The sequence below is a fragment of the Juglans regia genome, chromosome 9 (genome assembly GCF_001411555.2).
Source record: "Juglans regia cultivar Chandler chromosome 9, Walnut 2.0, whole genome shotgun sequence".
Classification (NCBI taxonomy): Eukaryota; Viridiplantae; Streptophyta; class Magnoliopsida; order Fagales; family Juglandaceae; genus Juglans; species Juglans regia.
The window spans coordinates 14,817,366-14,833,376 of record NC_049909.1 but is presented as its reverse complement, the minus strand read 5'-3'; the positions used below and the strand labels follow the sequence as shown (position 1 = coordinate 14,833,376).

The 16,011-nt window shown below is 36.3% G+C and overlaps 2 protein-coding genes across 3 annotated transcripts in view; both read right to left on the bottom strand.

Annotated features, from left to right (window-relative positions):
• Positions 1-134: 134 nt before the first annotated feature.
• On the bottom strand, positions 135-1,739 carry LOC108994380 (pentatricopeptide repeat-containing protein At3g14580, mitochondrial). The gene has a single exon (XM_018969557.2). It carries the CDS (start codon positions 1,668-1,670, stop codon positions 417-419), a length of 1,254 nt encoding a protein of 417 aa, XP_018825102.1. The 5' UTR covers positions 1,671-1,739; the 3' UTR covers positions 135-416.
• A 786-nt stretch (positions 1,740-2,525) lies between these two features.
• The window catches only part of LOC108994391 (putative callose synthase 8), a 31,210-nt gene continuing 17,724 nt past the window's right edge, over positions 2,526-16,011 (bottom strand). For both annotated transcript variants that reach the window (XM_018969583.2, XM_035694128.1), the window contains 15 exons: positions 15,797-15,944; positions 14,918-15,069; positions 13,377-13,483; positions 13,161-13,280; positions 12,989-13,057; positions 12,646-12,814; positions 12,042-12,153; positions 7,788-7,907; positions 7,604-7,719; positions 6,490-6,573; positions 6,114-6,226; positions 5,809-6,038; positions 4,004-4,852; positions 3,069-3,254; positions 2,526-2,976 (listed from right to left, as the gene is read on the bottom strand). In XM_018969583.2, coding sequence (XP_018825128.1) covers positions 2,746-2,976; positions 3,069-3,254; positions 4,004-4,852; positions 5,809-6,038; positions 6,114-6,226; positions 6,490-6,573; positions 7,604-7,719; positions 7,788-7,907; positions 12,042-12,153; positions 12,646-12,814; positions 12,989-13,057; positions 13,161-13,280; positions 13,377-13,483; positions 14,918-15,069; positions 15,797-15,944 — 2,806 coding nt within the window. In that variant the 3' untranslated portion in view covers positions 2,526-2,745. The remainder of the gene's footprint in view (positions 2,977-3,068; positions 3,255-4,003; positions 4,853-5,808; positions 6,039-6,113; positions 6,227-6,489; positions 6,574-7,603; positions 7,720-7,787; positions 7,908-12,041; positions 12,154-12,645; positions 12,815-12,988; positions 13,058-13,160; positions 13,281-13,376; positions 13,484-14,917; positions 15,070-15,796; positions 15,945-16,011) is intronic.

The window sequence follows — 16,011 nt, the reverse complement described above, 5'->3', positions numbered from 1 at the left end:
CAATTCAAACTTTTTGAAATCTCAAAATAATAATAATATTAAAAAATAATATTCTAACAATATTTTATTCAACTCATCTAAAACTATCTCATTTTAACTCACTATCCAAACCGGACTTAAAATTACAACAACACTTGCAAGTCTAATGATTTTAATTGGATTTAGAGAGACATGTCAAAGGGTAAAAATTTGGAACCTTCCTCTTTGAACTGAGGAGGAGAGTGAGAAACAGAGAGAGAGGGTAATGCTCAACCTTTTTCAATATTCTGACAAACTATCACCAGCCAAACTGATCTTCAACTCCTTCTCATCTGTAAGGTATTTCAGTAGTACCATTCTGTGCGCGGAAAAGCACTGCGAGCACATCTTTCCTTTCTGTCCCCTCCCCACAGATTATCTTCCCAGCTTCATGTTAGCTAATTCTCTAAAATTTCTTCACAAGAAATGCTGCCATATCTGCTCTTCACTGGAAACATGCTCCGGAGAATCCGCTTCCACATCCCCATCTTTGGTACAAAACCTTGGAGCACCATCTGCTTCAAAGCCCAATCCACATCCTCCAAAAGGCTTTTCTTGGATAACCCACGAATTATTAACTTGTAAGACTCAAAACTTGGATTTAAACCCTCTGAGATCATCCGATGCATGAACTCCTTTGCATCGACAAACTTGTTGCTATCTAGTAAACCATACAAAATCTCTTGATAAGACCCAGAATTCGGATAACAACCCTTGTGCTTCATTCTCTCCAGAAGCTCCATCCCCTCTTCAACTCTCCTTTCTTTCCTGAGCCCTGAAATCAGAATATTGAATGTGATCGTGTCTGGAAAAATCCCCTCCTTTTCCATCCTCTCAAGTAACCCGAATGCTTCCTCTATCTTCCCACGCTCACACAACGCGTGCATTAGAGTTGAGAATGTCCTCACGTTCGGCTTACACCTTTGCTTCGGAAATTCATCGAGCACGTAAAACGCGTCCTCCAATTTCCCACACTCGCACAGCCCCTTAATGAGTATGTTAAGACAACAAGCGTCAATCTCGACGCCCAACTTAGGAGCACCCATGTACACCTCATGGACGAGATCGAACTGTTTAGCGGAAACAAGCAAGTTCAGGGCAAAATTAAAGGTTCTCACTGCAGGCCAGCAATTGTAGTTTGGCATATCAAAAAGGGTACCGATCGCTTTGCTTACACGACCAGCCACATTGCCGTAAACCCTAATAACATTGTAGAAGAAGTCTTCTGATAAACGGCAACGATGCTTTGGGGCTTTAATTCTGTGCATGACATCTTCAATGGCATCAAACATTTTCCCCTGAGCTAGTTTGTCGACGACCAAAGTGTATAGAGCTTCATTGGGTTTGTAGTCCTTTCGCTTTGCGTAGCGGTCCAAGAAAGTGATCACGGAGCTGGGGTCTTCGAGGGCTTCGATGAATTTCAAAACCTCGTTTGTCGCCAACCAGTCCTTCTGGTTGAGTCTATTGAGAGTATGGGAATCTTGGGGTGGAACCGGACAGGAAGAGATTGAAGAGAACGAAGAAGAAGAAGGAAGAAGAACTGTAGACGATGATGGGGTTCGGATGATGATTGTTGGGCGGGGTAGGAGAGACGCAAAGATTGCATGGCGGGCCTTCGTAGTATTGAGGGAAAACAAAGAACGAGGAATCATTCTTCACTTCACTCGTATTTCTTTCTCGTTATGCTTGCTGATAGCCTGATCGTTAGACAGACATCAAGACACGAGTTTCAATTCCAGACACGTGTTATTTCAACTCTTTATTTCCACTCCTTCGCCACTTATTTTTAAAATTAAATTATCTCTTATAATCATTTTAATTTTTTTTTATAGACATACAAACTGTCGCGATTTGACTAAATATGCCATAATCATAACATAACATGTTTAATAATGAATAAAAATAATAACGGATCACATAAAATTACGTTAATTTTTTATATTATTTTTATGTAATTTATTTGTAACTATAACACTCTTCATTATGAATAAGAGAAAAAAAAAACTTAAAGAGATTAAGCTTCTATCTCATAAGATGTGACACATTTATTGTCATTAGACAATAAAAAATCATTCAATAAAGAATTATTTAATGATGATAAATATATCACATCTTATATAGTGGGATGAAAATGAAATAGTAGTGTGGTATATTGAATTTTTTATTTTTACAAATTTCTCAAACTCGCAAACAAAATATAAAAAACAGTATAACTTTTTCAAATTTTAAAATAAAAATAATATTAAAAATTTATATTAAAACAATTTTTTAAATTTATAATATTTTTATTCAAATTTTTCTCTCATTTCTCAAAATTTAATAAAATATATTTATTTAAACTATTTAATTACTATTTACATATATACTAAAATATTCTAAGTATCCAAACAGGGTCTAAAAACTACTCAAATTTCAAATTCCATTGCTTAGCTGTATGGAAAACTGAACAAGATCCGGTAAAAAGGTAAAAAAGGCCCAACTCCAACATCTTAAATATTGTACTGGAATTGAAGGAGCATCTAGCAGTAATTTTCTTTATTTGATCATTAGAAACAATTCAAGTACCTCTCGAGTTCTTTGACAAGAATCAAACTTGTGTTTCTATAATGTCAATTGCAAAAGCTGGTATGAATCATTACAGCATCATATATGCAGTATTTTCTATGATCAACTTGACTTTAATACATGTACACAGACTCATTATAGTTACATATGTATATACGATGATTATTTTTGCTTCTTTTTCCCTGCAAGAATTGGTTGGATTTGCAAGTGCCTATTGAATGCCTCATTGAAAAGGAAACGAGTCTGGAAGGCAGATATAATTGGGAGCCATGCCAAAACAGCTATGGGTGCGAAAAGAACAACACCCATTCCATAATCATAAGCTCTAGCAAGTACTCGGATGAAGTACCACAATCCACTAATCCTTATTGCAGGCCTCACAGCTTGTGCAATCTGAACAAACAAAAAAGTATTAGTTGCAAGGGAACCAAGAACTAATGTCAAGCTTACAAAATAATAATAAAAAAAAAATTTAAAAAAATTACCAAGATCAGACCCCATCCGGTAGGCAAAAATGCGAGACAGCACACGATTAAGTCCATCAAGGATAGATCACAGACAATGGAAAGAGTGATCATAATGGCTAGAACACCCAGGAAGAGGAATGTTTTGAATAGTCTAAACCACAGATGATAATTAGCACTGAACAGTTGCCTACCAAGATTAACTGCCTGCAAAATACGTTCCGATTTTGTTACTTACTTGAGCAAATCATGCACTGCTGTAGCAACTAGTATAAGCAAACAAGTAAACCTAAAACCTCGTGTTGCAAAATTGTCGTAGTCAACCAAAAGTTGTCAAGAATCATTTTACAATAAAATGACTGGATGGTAACAGCATTTTCCTAGGTCAATATCTAATGAATTCTTTTTCCTTTGCTGATGGTTCTTCTTTAATTCTTAGATTCCTTCCTCTTGGTGTGCAGGAGAACATATACAAGGATTCACTTAGTGTAAGTTGGTTTAGAGAGGTAGTGTTTGAAATTAGGTCTGTAGAACGATGCTATCGGCATTACATTCAGGTCTGTAGAATGACGCTATCATCATTACATTCACGCCCTAACTAGATAGTATCTTCGAATACAAAAGAAAGTACCAAGAATCAGGGATCTAGGAAGGACCAACTTCAGAGAGAGTGTTATTAGGTAACGTGTTTATAATCATATCTGTGAATACATAAATGCTATGCAGTGAACTGAGTCGACTAAGATTTAAAATGACAATTGCATGTGAAGACAAGTCTGTGTCTGAATTGCTGCAGTATCTCTCAGGTCGAAAAAATATTCCAACCAAATAATTTAACTATATTTGAGCCTATAAACTTGTCATATTTTTATGTAAATATTAGCATATTATGCAAGTAGATTAAATAAAGCATACAGGGAAAAAACCTCCAGTTGAATGTTATAGGAAGAACATACCTTGACTAATAGGAAAACTGCAAGAATCACAACCCATGAAAGCACATAAACCAGAAAGTTTTTGCTCTGTTGGGAGATGTCAAGGTGATATACCAGACCGTACTGATAAATGAAAAACCTAAGAGAGAGAAGTATTTCAATCAACCTAGAACTCAACCCTGACCGACGAAGATGAGCTTGCTCCTCATCCCACCATGATTGCCAACTTTTATCCTGTTGAACTCCTATGCCACCCTGCTGCCTGATCCATTTGTTCCAATCTTTCCAGTCATCTACTATCTTGCCCCAACTGAAACCAGAGGGATTAAAAAGAAATGGTGCAAACAACCAAGTGATTGACATGAACCAAATGGCATAAGTGATTAACATATAAGCCATGCTGCTCTGGTATGACCTCCTAAACAAATCATAGACAATCAACAAGAGCAATAGTTCAAATCCTTTCACAAAGTGGCTTCTTGAATACAATCTGTAGTTTTCAGTGAAGCTGGCATGAAACACCACGACCTTACGCCCAGTGGGTCTGTACTTAGCCCCCCCATGCAGAATTGTTCGGCCATAATGATGAGTTTTTGTTCCAAGGGAGAAAGTAAAGAAAACAGAAGCCAGTTGCAACTGCATGAGGACAAAATCTTTAAGGGCTGTGAGAAACCCTTTCTCAAGTCCAATCTCCATCACCATTGGTAAGCCTGTTAGGAGGCCAAGCTGTATAAATGACTGGGAGGCAAGAGCTGTTTCTAAGGATTGTAGGTTCCGCACTTTAGCCTCAAGAAGAAAGGCTTTCTCCAGTCCACTAAGAACAAGGTAGAGCTGGCCGTAGAGGAACACATAAATCCCAATTACTGATATCTGTGAATTTTTAAAACAAATAACAAGTTAACCACAAAATATTACACAAAAAAAGTGGATGGAAAAAGCATCACATAAGAATGTTGTACTGACTTCTCAAAAGCCATGTTCAATTTCTCACAGAATTGAAAGACAAGGTTAAATATTAACTAACAGAAACGCACAACCTGAATACTGCAAGGGATCAATTTCCAGTAACACAGTACATCTCCATATTTGCATAAAACCAAAAGGCAACTAACATCAAGGATGTTGGCCATTCAGTTAGTTAAGAATACAGGAGGTCTCCTATTACATAATGAGTAGATTTTCAATTTTTTGTCAGGTCTATTTTCCTTGTATTTTATAGATTATTTCTAAGGATTGTAGGTTCCACACTCTAGCCTAAAAAAGAAAGGTTTTCTCCAGTCCACTAAAAACAAGGAAGAGCTGGCCGTACAGGAACATATACATTCCAATTACTAATATATGTGGATTTGTAAAACAAATAACAAGTTAACCACAAAATATTACACAAAAATAGTTGATCGAAAAAGTATCACATAAGAATGTTGTACTGACTTCTCAAAAGCTATGTTCAATTTCTCACATAGAATTGAAAGAAAAGGTTAAATATTAACTAACAGAAATCACAACCTGAATACTGCAAGGGATCAATTTCCAGTAACACAGTACGTCTCCATATTTGCATAAAACCAAAAGGCAACTAACGTCACAGACGTTGGCCATTCAGTTAGTTAAGAATATAGGGGGTCTCCTATTACATAATGATAAATTTTCAATTTTTTTTCAGGTCTATCTTCCTTGTATTTTATAGATTATTTCAAATTCAAGATTGTGTCAGCCTACATCACTTTTGAGGGGGGAAGTTCTGCATGATAAGAAATTGGTCCATCAGTTCACTTATTCCAAAAGAAGGGAAAAAAAGCTGATTTTGGAGGAATGAGAGCATTTACCAGGCTACTGAAGTAAAACCCAATGGTTGTAAAATAACAAGATAGCATCCGGAAGAAATCAAATTGACGTCCAAGGCGGTAAACATCACGAGATAAAGTTTGTTCACTGTTTCCATTAGCAACCTTTGCTTCAAACTTCGAGATCTGATTTAGGCCTACATCACGACCTTTGCCAACTTGCATGTACTCATGGTATGTAATACATCCCCGACGTAAAGTAGAATTAAATCCTACACGTTATCAGATTCATATGATTGTGACTTAACATCAACTATTGCATTCATTGTATGATAAGTAATTCTTACCAGCAAAGACATCTTCACTTAAGTTAATTGTTTTGGATGCTTTGCTTATGCCACCTCTTGTGATGTGAAATACCTTGTCAAATACATCTGGATGCCCATAGTGGAATCGTACCCTGATATTAGAACAAAATCATAGAAATGAGACTAAGCTGGACATAGAAAAATCTGTACAGTTACAAAATTCAATCAAACAACTTGAGATGACAATACTACTGAATAATAATCAATGCATAACCAGTAAAAGTTATGGCAACAAGATAATATCACCAAGTCAACTAAGTTTGTGAACCTTAAATTTGTGTCTGGGCTTAGTTTAGGTACCGGGCAAATATCCCACCCAACCAAGAGACATGCACACATGCAATGCATCCCTTACCTGAGAGGACTGGCAAGAAGCCGTTGACCAATGGTGACAAAGCTGGTCTCTTGATATGACATGAACCATGCTAGAGTAGAAACACTGCAGATGAGGAGAAAATGCAGACTCAGCCTATATTTCAAAAATGATTGATATCTATTGTGATATTTCATGTATATGATTTGAAATAGCATATATTGAGATGGTGATATTTTCATTATAATTTGACGCCTGTAAATTTGCCTTCTCACACAAATGTTCAAAACCGAAATTAAACTTGAGAAAATTGCATCTTATGCACATAGAAGTTTATTCATAAACAGCTCTTCAGCATGGGTTATGCAGAAACAAGTCCGTAATAAAAACTTCAAATGAAATTCATGTTTTCCATCCCAGCCCATTGAATAACTAACTCACCTGAATTATGCAATGTTTAACAGGTAAGAAGTCTAGACCATAATTTCCCAGGCCTAAAAACTAACTACAAAGTGATTCATTGGAAAGCCTATTGACAGTGACTTAGGTGTTCATATATGTGCTAGTGTCAGCATCTGTAAGTCCTGCATCAGAGGTGTTCAAAATAGCAAGGTGTTTTTAATGCCTAAAACATAGACATGGTTTGTGACAAACAAATTTTGCTTAATGATGAAGCAATGCGTTGAAAATGAGAGAAAAAACATTGATGAGAAGAGGAAAAGGAAAAGTAGACTATGAATTTACTGGAAGGGGAAAACATTATCCTGATATAATATTGGTAAAAAATGATAGATTTTATTGATTGGGAATTACTTTATATATTCTGTGTCTAAACATCCATGGACTCTCCATCAAATGGTCATGAAGCTTAAACCATAGCAAGAATGAAATTTGCATATTGAAATATATAAGTCAATTTATCACGAGATAAATGGGTGTTATAGAATTTGTTTAGAAGCATGTATATGAATGATATACATATCCACACAGATTAATCACGGTTTGCATATCCTTACAACCACCAAAACATATCGTGTCATACACTTCTTGGAGAAACTAATCTGACACAATGGTCCCTGCTCAGATTCCCATCATATGGTATTGACTACAGACCCGTGATGTAGTATGTGTAACATGTGAGCCCAGAGAATCTAACCTTCCCGTGAATATGTGCTCTCTTAAACCAAGAATTGTAGGAGGCCCACAGCCTTGGTGCTGATGAAATTCTTGCAGAAGATTTCTAATTTTGAGTGCTTCTTCCAAATAATTATCCTGAGAAACCAGACACGATAAGAACCACATAAATGATTAATATTTTAAGTACTTAAAAAGAATCTTACCTGGTTCATATCAATTGCTTGGAGAGCTTCACCACGGGTGAAGATTATAGCATGATTTTGATTTTCAGGCTTCCCTTCTCCAATATCAGGTGGACCAGGAAGCTTTATGCAATATATTACCTATAGAAGATAACAATGCACTTAAAATTACTGCTATGTCTATACTTGATTTAATAACGCATTCTAAGAGGAGATGGTTTGAGGATACAATATGATTTTTCTATTTTTTAAGTAAATGACTCTGGTATTTATTTCATTGACAGTAATGCAATTACAACCATTTAAGTCCTGCAGTTATTCTATCCAAATTGATAATGATATTTTAACAGAAATGAATGATGCAGCTCATCTCAATAGTAGAGCGGTGTCATCAATTTTGGAACCGCATCATGAATCTGATACACAGGAGGATATATTGCAGAATTTAGCCCATAGTTTCGGAACAAAAGGTGCAATCCAACCTAGCTAAATGTAGGAAGAATTTTTGAACTTATGTAGCTTGTGCTTCTCACAGTAAAAAATTACTAAGAGGGTTATTGTAGCAAATAATGTGAATTATGAGTGTAAAAATATTAATACTATTCCTGGTTGGACAACTAGAAATTCTCTTTTTTGTTTTATCCTGTACATTAATCACTACTAATCAAAAACAAAAATCTCTTTGACTGTCAACTGTTCAACTGATCAGTTCCAAGGATTTAGGTACACAGCTGATCAGTTAATGGGTATGTATAGAGCATTATACCTGGAATCAGTATGAAGACAGCTGAAAAGCCTAAACAAAAACGCATCATGAAGTAGAAAGAATCTGAATTATATTTTTGTCGAATCATGAAGTAATAGGAATGTCATCCCTACTTTTGGGTTGCTCTTGGAGAAATAATCATTAAAAGTGTTGAATCCTAAACTTGTTATACTTTGTCCACATCGTTGCTTTGTTGAATCATATTGAATTTTCAGTTCATCATCAACTTTAGTTCCAATTTAGTGATGGAAACTTTGAAAAAGTAGACTTTTCCAGAGTTTGCTTTTAGCCAATAATTTGCAATTTTTGTTCAAACTCATTGTTTATGTCCATTCATTTCCATTAAAAAACAAATTTATATTGAAGTGGCATCCACCTGATACATATAACTAAAACAAAAAGTTTATTAATGATAGAACAAAGCTAATGCAACCTAAATGGAACCATTGCTAATCTATAGCTATTCGATGATTTATTGTGTAGAAATAACTATACTGGAAGGTGGTCATAATAATTTTACATTTTATTGTGTAATTAAGCTAGTGCGAGTTGAGTTATGACCTCAACTTTGCCGTAGAGGCTACCAAACCCGCTGCCACCTTCCACCCACACTTGCCGGCGAGTGCCACGTCACCACCAGCACAGACAAGGCCGACGGCTTCGTTGAGGGCCATCCGGTGCCAGTCCTCCTGCCGGCAACCTGGACTTTTGCAAGGGTCTATTTCTGCAGTCTTTCAGAGTGCTTCGGTGGTCATGTTGCTGACACAAAAAGTTTCGCCAACTTCAGGCGAGGCTAATAGGAGTACTCCGGCGTCGATCTGATAGTGTTTTCGTATATCCTAGAGGGCTACGGTGACAGACGCAACCCAACCCAACCGCTGCATCCCTCCATTCCCTTTAGCCGGCGAGTGACACCTCAGTCACAGACAAGGCCGACGGGCGTCGACAACTTCGCTGAGGGCCATTCAGAGTTGGTCCTTCTTCTGGTGAACTGTATTTTTGCAAGGGAGTTTTCCGTAGTCTCTATTGACATAGAAAGAGTTGCCGGATTCCGGCGAGTCTACTTTGAGCACTCTGGCATCCATTAGCCTGTCTTGTGAGCCCTATCAACAGTTCATTTTACAGATTTTTATCTGCCTCCTGAAGCTTTTTGCATAAATACTCGACAGAATGAAGCCCTTCAACTTGGGAAGCCCCTACATCTGAAGTCGAAGGTTTGATATCATTATGGGTCAGCTGGTGCGCTTTTGGGTAGAATCAAAGGCTTTTGAGTTTTTGCCAGAAACAATGAGGTCTTCATTAAAAATTGTGGAGAGGAGCAAAAGGGTTTGGAGATTTGTAGTGACAGGTCGTAGTGGTATAGAATGGTTGATGGCTACGGTGGAAGCAGTATCACAGGCAGGGAGAAATTTGGATTTCACAAAACACTTGCGTGAAGGAAACAGAGCATTCATGGCTCAATGATGCTCCAACAAACATGGTAGGTATCTAAGTGTCACCGAATATGGTGGAGGAGGCCGGCGGAGTGTTGTAGTCATTCCTGAAGGGTATGAAGGTCTGGGTTGGGAGAAGTTTACTGCAGAATTACGCAGAGCTGCGGATATGTTTTTTGTTGATGGGTCAATGAAGGAAAACCAGAAGAAGAATGAGAACATCAACTTGGAGGTGAATCATAAAGACTCAAGTACATCCACGGTGGCGAGGCGATCATATGTGGCAGCTCTGAAGATGGGTCATGCTTCGGGGGTTTAGAGTGAGGGGAACGGTGAAAGTGGTCAGCAGATCAAGCCTCAGAACCAGCTTGTCGTGATGCACAATTCTTTTAAGGAGATGGAAACCTAACTTGTCGAGTTGAAGGCAGCAATAGCTTTCTTGTCTACGAAAATAGACATGCTTTCAACTGAAGGCAACAGGGTTGTAAGAAACAAGACTAAGATAGGCCTGAATCCTTTAAACTCAAATAAAAGAAAACAGAAAATCGAATTCGGCCCTCTTCCTATAACCAAATCCAGGAGAGTATGGCGGGTCAAAAGGAAATCTGGGTTATTTGAAGTGGGTTCTATGTCAGGTATTGGCGTAGAGACATCAGTAATGGAATGTCATTCACCTCAGGTAAGACAGGATAGACCGATAGTTGGTATTACACCCTTGGTCCCCGAAGAAACTATGGCTCCCTTGTCGGAGTTGAAGGAAAATGGCAAATTGCCGAGGTCTGAAGGAGATGTAGAATACGTTGAAGTTGCACATAAATGGTCACCAGAGGTGAAGGTTGCTGTCATCCCAGAGTCTCCAATGACCCTGATACCATTGGAGAGAACCAATCAAGTTGCTGAGGAGGTACGGGATTTGAATATTGGTTTGGCGTTGGTCTCTTGTGTAGAGGAATGTCTAGAGTCGGGAGTTCAGCTGGATACTGTGTCTGGGAAAAATGTCGCTCCCTTGGTCTCTCTTCCTCCAATAGCAGATTGGATTCTGCCTAAGTTAACGAGATTCAATAGTTGATGGGGATTTCACATGGAGGATGTGAAGACCAATTTAAAGAACTAATCACTGTGATTGGCAAGCCTTGCGCTTGAAACCAAATCAAGTTTCAAGAAACGTAGGGAGTTACAATGTCTTTCTTGGGCAATCAACTACGACGTTAAGGGTGGTAGCTCAACTAGAAGGAAGTCTAAAGGGAGGGCATTGTGAAGAAGGGAAACAAGGGGTTGGGGTTGGGGTTGGGTTTTCGGGTAGAGTTTTAGGGCAGGTTTGGGGGGTGGGATGAGACACAAAATTCTCATCTCATCTCATCTCATCATTACACATTTTTCAAATCCCCATACAAAATATAAAAAACAATTCAACTTTTTCAAATCCCAATACAATAATAATACTAAAACATAATATTTTAAACACTAAAACAAAACACAAAATTCTCATCTCACCCCCCAAACCTGCCCTTAGTTCTATGGGAAACAAGGGGTTGGGGTCGGGCTTAGTGTATTTTGGGTTGTTGTTCATGGGTTTTTTGGGTCATTAAGGGCTTTCTAATATGGGCAATGTGTTTTCTTGTATACATTCAGTATACTTGGTTACTTCTATTGATATATATATAATATTTTTACATATATATATATAAAAAAAAAAACTATACCAGCTATTTGTTGAGCTTAACTTGAGAAATGGTACTTATAACATGCAAATTAATGCTTTCCATTGCCTAACAAGTTAAAATCAGTCTATTTATGAAAATGAAAGTATTAAATGAATTTAAATTCCGCAAATGACATTCTTATGGTAACTTCTCTATCTTTTATTGTTACATCTAAATTGTGTAGCAACTTTGAACTGACACATTGAACTGGTTCAATCATTCTGCTCATTTTTTAACATTATTATTGCTATGCATGACAGGACATTAGATTAGCTTTGCAAAAAATATAGAGCTAGCCCTTGTAAAAATCCAAAATTTTCAAGATTAGTCCTATCACGTTGAATTCTGCAATATAAAGCAAATGCTTGAATACCTGTTCATAACCATTGACAGCTTTAACCAACAAAGAAGAATAAACCTTCTGAGGCTTGTCTGCAACAATCTCTTCTTTCTCCTCAACATAAGCAACACGGAGAGATGGGTACCTTCAAGCAATAAATGGATATTCCAAAGTCATATGCCTTCTAGTTACTTGTATGAACACAAAGAAATTATACTTTGCACCTCCAGACTATCACCTCCTTTGCAATGTGTCAACCGGAGTTTCAATTTCGGTAATTACCACACTTAAAAGGCTTCAACTATAAATTAAAATTTAAATGCCCATCCTATCAGACCTGAAATGTCCAAATTGTCTCTGCCTAAAATTGAAATGTTCAAAATACCATGAGCACACTTTAGACATTTCCGGTAATAGAGTGTACACATTGCACTTTTTGGATGTTTGAGGGTAAAAATATCTGAAATTAAAAGTTTGGATGATACATTGCAAGAAGAAGTGATAATTTGGGCGTGCAGAACGTGGTTTCCCTTATGTTATATACATACATCAGGTAGTTTTGCCATAATTTATTCCTTTGTTCTTATTTTATTTTATTTTTTACTTTTTTTTCTCCCTTTTTGTGATAAAGGATTACCTTTTCATCAAGTCAACTATGTCATCCGCATGGGGATTTCCAGAAGCTTTTTGCGATCCAAATGATTGACAAGAAATAATGTATGTGAATTTCATGTCTGCTAGTGCATCTAGTTGAGCTGATAATGGACGGTTTCCCGTTGTAGCAGTCTCATAACCATCAAGGAAATCTGGATAAGAATCAGCATATGGCAAAAGCTTTAGTGAAATACTTCTTTAAAATAATCCTAACCAAGTTATTAAGATACCAAATGGCCTCTCGGTGTATCCAGATATTAGGCCCTGAGGATGGAATTCCAAAGAAAGATAGATGAGTAGTATGAGCTCTATTCACGAGCACAAACCTTCCTCCTCTGCCATGTCAAGAAATGCTTGTAATTTTAAGGCTTCTCTATAATACATCATTCCTCTAACTGAAATCAACACATAAGATAAAATAATAAGGATAGTAAAATAATCTGCTGTATTTGCATCAGCACCCAACTTTATGAATATTGCTATATCTTTCTCATCTACCTGTTCTGCTTAATGTTTGACCTCGGAATGAAGCCCAATTTCTTAGCTCTTCCTCATTTCTCTCTTTTAGTCCCTCGAGGTTTTCACAACCCGTGCGTTCCAAAAAGTGTTTCCACTCATCTATGGACAAGAAAAAAAAGAAATGATCTTAAGATAAGAGTTGAATCCAAATGGATATGACAACTATCAAGAAAATATATATTATCTTATGGTAACCTGGAAATATCTTTTGCATGTAAAAGATGATGGAAACCTCTTGCTGGCTTAATTGGAGATCCTCCACTGAATAATTAATATCTTCCATGTAGTGTGGAGTTATAACGCTGTACCAATAAAAACTTCAATGAAGATAACCATCCAGATGTGTGTATCGCTATGCCATTATACTAGAATATTCTACACAAGTTTTTTTTTTTTTTTTTTCCAACCACTTAAAAACTCCAAATATGTTTAGGTGAGGAGAGACAATCAACTCTCTCTAAACTTTTCTATAAGCTTCTCTTTTCTTTCTTCTTTCTCCAAACCTACAATTCCAACTTGGTATTTGAGAAGAAATGTCAGATGGGATTCTTGTAATGAAGTATACCCTTAATCCATACTAGTCCATCATATTGTATTTGTGTTTGCATTACATATAGTCGATCAGTCAGAGGTAGAAGGGAATTTTTCATTCCTCTTTTGAAAAACCCTAATTCTTAAAAATCCCAAATACATGATTAAATCCAAAATAAGACCTAATGAGCTGAACGTTGACTTGTGAAGAAATATAGAAATTGCAGAAACTTCCTTTACTACTAAAATTAATTTAAACTATATTAAAATATAATAATCTGTTTCTTGCTGCCTATATCACCAGGCAACCTTGGGGAATTAAACTTCTTTTAGGGATTGAGGGGCGTGGTAACTAATAAGGGTTTAAGAGTATCATCTTGACTTGGTTCTATCTATAAAATAAGATATATCTTTAAACTCCTACACGGCCAATCTATTTAAGTAACTATGAAAGCAATTTTTAGTTCAGTCCATATCCCAGTTTGTTGAAGTCATCTTGTAATTTGTATGGGCCCATTTAACAATAAATGAATTTTAAAATCCTAATTGGGTATAAATTCCATATCATTGTACCAACTAACAAAATGTTTATAATCTTTAAAAAACTAGCTGTCCATAATATCCTTAATAAAGTATAGTGCATTCCACTCCTGACGTGTGCTCCTCGAAATTCTATGTGGTGTAAGTTCTAACAATCTCTCCTATTTTAGATTCGATATAGTATGACCTTGTTTTTAACTGATTCCAAATCGAGAGTTTTCCTGCTTAGCCTTCATCATTTTCAATCTGCAAAGCTCATTTATTTTTTAATCTTTCATATTTAACTTTTAATAGAAAAGTCCACAATTTCTGTAAGAGAGCAACGACAGCAAATTACACCAAGCAAAATGACCCCAAGCATCCAAAAAAGTGGAGGAAACTCAAGCATCAAGACTCGAGAAACCATGACTAAAACGAGGGTTTCAGATTTCTTTCCTCTGACATAATTTGGAGACGTGTTGCATGTGTAACAGGTGAATGAGCATAAATTTCAATCATTTTAACAATGATATTTTCATTCTTTTCAGAAATTAGAGAATCTTTTGCAAAGAGAAGTAAATATTTTGTTTTTCAATAGAATTCCATGACGTAGAAAGCAAATACATCAACTGAATGATGGTTAAATAAAATCAAAACACAGAAGTTCACCACGAAAAAAATTTGACCTGAATGACAGCATATTTCGTACTTTAGGAGCACTGGGCATATCCATAAAGAGAGAAGTAGCAAAGAATGAAATACGCCTTTTTGCCTCTAAGTTTGCAGGTATGTCCATTGCTGCATCTTTGACAGTAAGCAGGAAATGAAAGCGCTTGATCTGCCATTGAACACTAGGGCTATTATATTTCTAATTTTGATATGCAAGTACAGGTTCATACTTTCTGATTATTCATATGTACATGTATATAAGCCAATCCATGTATTGAATGTTTAGGTACATCTGTGCATGTTAAAGGTAACATATGAATGTTGCAAACTATAAAACACCAATAAAAAACAATACACCATACATTAAAGAGAGAAAATATGCTCACCCTTGAAAACCTAGTATATTATACAATACGAATATGCTAATGAATTAGTATTTTCTTTTACAGATGCTAATGAATTATTATTGAAAACATAATAAACTAATTTTAGTCGAGAAGACAAAAAACATCAAAAGCTATATGTATGCGTATTTGAAAAGAACAAAAGAACACATGATTTGTGATGAATATTTGATATTCATAGAAATTCAGAAATTTCGAAAGTTTCTAACTTTCTAAGACAATAGATCTTGCATTTTACATTGAAGCCTCTTTTTTTCCTAGAAAAGTTAAATTTTACAAACCAAAAGTATATGTGCCATATCCTGTCACACAATGTCATCTCTGAGCCATATTTGCAAAAAATAAATTGATTTTCTATTACATGCATAACTATCCAATACATAACACTTTGTATCTCTAACATCAGTTGAGAAGAGGATTCCTCAATTTTTTCTCTCAGATAAGACTTCACCTTGCACGGCTCCGAAGTTATATATGAAGCAATGGACATACCTGTTCATTCAGTGGGCCCCTATTTGGCAAAGGGAAGTGGATGGATCTTGTGCTAGCAGATGACTCAAATAATTGCGGTTCAATTTTTCTAGAAAAATCACCATAACTCTCGTCTATGTTTTGGGGTGAATAGAGCAAATCCATTATCCTGTGCACATATAAAAGGAAAAGTAATGAGGTAAATAATTTTAGTTAAAAGGTCAGGCCAAGAGAGG

Bases quoted from the DNA above. Each gene is read 5' to 3' on its own strand.
- LOC108994380 (XM_018969557.2), bottom strand. From the start codon at position 1,670: ATGATTCCTCGTTCTTTGTTTTCCCTCAATACTACGAAGGCCCGCCAT.